The sequence below is a fragment of the Montipora foliosa genome, chromosome 2 (genome assembly GCF_036669935.1).
Source record: "Montipora foliosa isolate CH-2021 chromosome 2, ASM3666993v2, whole genome shotgun sequence".
Lineage (NCBI taxonomy): Eukaryota > Metazoa > Cnidaria > Anthozoa > Scleractinia > Acroporidae > Montipora > Montipora foliosa.
In genome coordinates, this window is record NC_090870.1 from 36,810,443 (window position 1) to 36,812,942 (window position 2,500).

Consider the following 2,500-nt stretch of genomic DNA (forward strand, 5'->3'; position numbering starts at 1 on the left):
CGTTCTCTGTTTTTTTCGAATTCCCCATAATACACTTTGTAAATGCTCTTAGGGGCACTGCATATTCCCAAGAGATTTGGAAACAATGTTTCATACAAAATCAAAGTGTATTATGGGGAATTCAGTCATATGCAAAGTCGACCGCCCTTAGCTCATTGGTCGAGAATTTTTACGCGTAGGCGTAAATTTCCCGCATGAATTATAATGTAATTTCCGATTGGCTCATAAATGATGACATTCGTTACAGCTAGAACATGCGCAATACCGTGATACTATCCCTTTAAACACAATCCTTAGTTTTAAATTCTTGCGAAGTGTTGAAAAGAAGAAAAAGGGATTTGCCCCAAGGAAATGGAATAATGCAAATTTAAAAAACTGTTTGTTTTCTTTTGAAAATCACTAGACTGGCCTCGAAAGCGTGTGGATTGCCATCAGGCATGGTAACCGAAAATTGGCCGGCTATTTTATCAGTAAAGGGGTGGAGAAACATGGCTTTGGATTCAACTTTTTACACAAGGAGGTAAAAACGATGATTATCGATAGTTTATAACATTAACCAGTTGCCGCCACTTCAGTTTGCCGGAAAAATGGTTGTTACTTAATTTTGTTTTTTTTTTTTCATCATAGAGATACCACCACCACCATCTATGTCATCCTCATCATCATCATTGTCGTTGTACATTGATTAAACAATAAGCCCATTCAAGGAAATTCCTATTATTGTTGGACTCCTTAATTTAAGTTCAAAATCTTTGTTTAACGTCAAAACTTTATCATCCTAATCGTCAATCATTGATCCAGCAATCTGCTCATTGAGGGAAATTTGCTTTAAATATTGACTTTTGAGTCATTACTTTGAGTCCAAAATTATGTTTAATGTCACTAATTTAAGAGTCCAGGGTAATGAATGACCTCCTTATGTTCGCAGGTTTTGCTGAATGATGACGAAGACCTGTCTAATTTTAGAAGTCCATCAGTTAAGAAGAAGCCCCTGGAAAACAAAACTGTAAGTTCTACTTATCATGCAGCCGACGTCATGCCTAAATGGAATACGAATAGAATGATAAGAATTGACTAATCGAATCGTTGTCCCTGCTTTGGCATCTGCTAAACCGTCCTTTGGATCCGTTTTAACTTTCTTGCGTGCTTCCATGTTTGCTAGTTAAAGCGTTCTCCTGATCTTCAAAATCTCTACCACGTCAACAAACTAAAAAAAAAAAAACAATTACGTGAGTCCCTTTTGTCCACGAGGAGTGCAAAACTGTTTGTATAACACCAGTCTCGTTTGCATTCGCTACTTCTCCTCTATATTTTTCACCCATATCTCCAATGATGTTCTTATCTCGTTAAAGGGTTCTTATATGCTCTCACCTCTTCAATTGTTTCTTGCACACAATTTCTCTATTTTCTGAAAAACTACCTTAATATTTTCCAATATTAACCGAACCTCATTTTCTCCATTCTTTCTTCCACCTCAAGCACTCTTTGCATAAACATGTTCAACATTTAAGTAATCCTCGTTTTACAGTGTGTCATAACCTGTAAGCAATTTCTATCTCCAAGAGGTGATAGGTGCTCTTTTGCGCGTGTGTTGACAGTTCCCCTTATACGTCCATTTCCGTCCACAGCCATTTTTATTCATATTTTAACTCTTGATTGCTTATTCAGATCCTACCCATTCATGCTGCTAGCATCAACCCAAACGGTGATTACTTGAGGGCTTTGTTAAACTCTGTGCCAGAACATAGCATTGCAGACAAGGACGGCTTTAAACCGATGCATTACGCAGCAGCCTGTGAAGGACCTGGGCCTCTTAAAGTTTTACTGGCAAGGTGATCTTCTTAACAGAGCTGTAGGACTCTGTACTCATTTTTAATCACGATGCCTTTTGTCAAATTCGTATAGGAAATCGCACGACCTCGAGTACATTCGTGATGAATAAGTACGAGTGGTTTTGAAAGTTCTCAAAATTGCACAAGCCTTTAGGCGAGTGCAATTTGAGAACTTTCAAAATCACGAGAACCTATTAATCATGAATTGTACGAGAAGGTCGCCCGATTTTTTATTTATAGTATACTCAACAAAATTACGATCAGCCAATCAGAACGCAGTAACGGTGAGCTTTGTATATATCTCCTCCGATCCGTTCGTGTTTACTTTAGAAACCTTTGAAACTCTTCGGTCCAGTGTCGGAAATCTTCGAAAGGCTTCGGTTGAACCTCGGACACCTTCTGAATTCTTCGGGTCAACTTCGGAAATCTTCGGACGTCTTCGAGCCAACTTCGGAAATGTTAGGCAAAGTGCGAAAGTCTTCGGATGCTTTATGGTCGCCTTCCGAAGTCTGTTATCGGAAAACTTCGTGTCAACTTCGGAAAGAAAAGTAATTGGTACTCCTGGAGAGTACAATTTAGGATTAATTGTACTCCTCTCGTCCAATCAGAATCTAGTAATTCTGTTGAGTGTACTATAAGTTGAAAGTAATTTTAGTATTTGATCAAAT

The 2,500-nt window shown here is 38.3% G+C and overlaps 1 protein-coding gene across 2 annotated transcripts in view; it reads left to right on the forward strand.

Moving 5' to 3' along the window:
• The window catches only part of LOC137992983 (poly [ADP-ribose] polymerase tankyrase-like), a 73,706-nt gene that overhangs the window by 26,622 nt on the left and 44,584 nt on the right, over positions 1-2,500 (forward strand). For both annotated transcript variants that reach the window (XM_068838620.1, XM_068838621.1), the window contains exons 8-10: positions 404-520; positions 929-1,006; positions 1,669-1,832. In XM_068838620.1, coding sequence (XP_068694721.1) covers positions 404-520; positions 929-1,006; positions 1,669-1,832 — 359 coding nt within the window. The remainder of the gene's footprint in view (positions 1-403; positions 521-928; positions 1,007-1,668; positions 1,833-2,500) is intronic.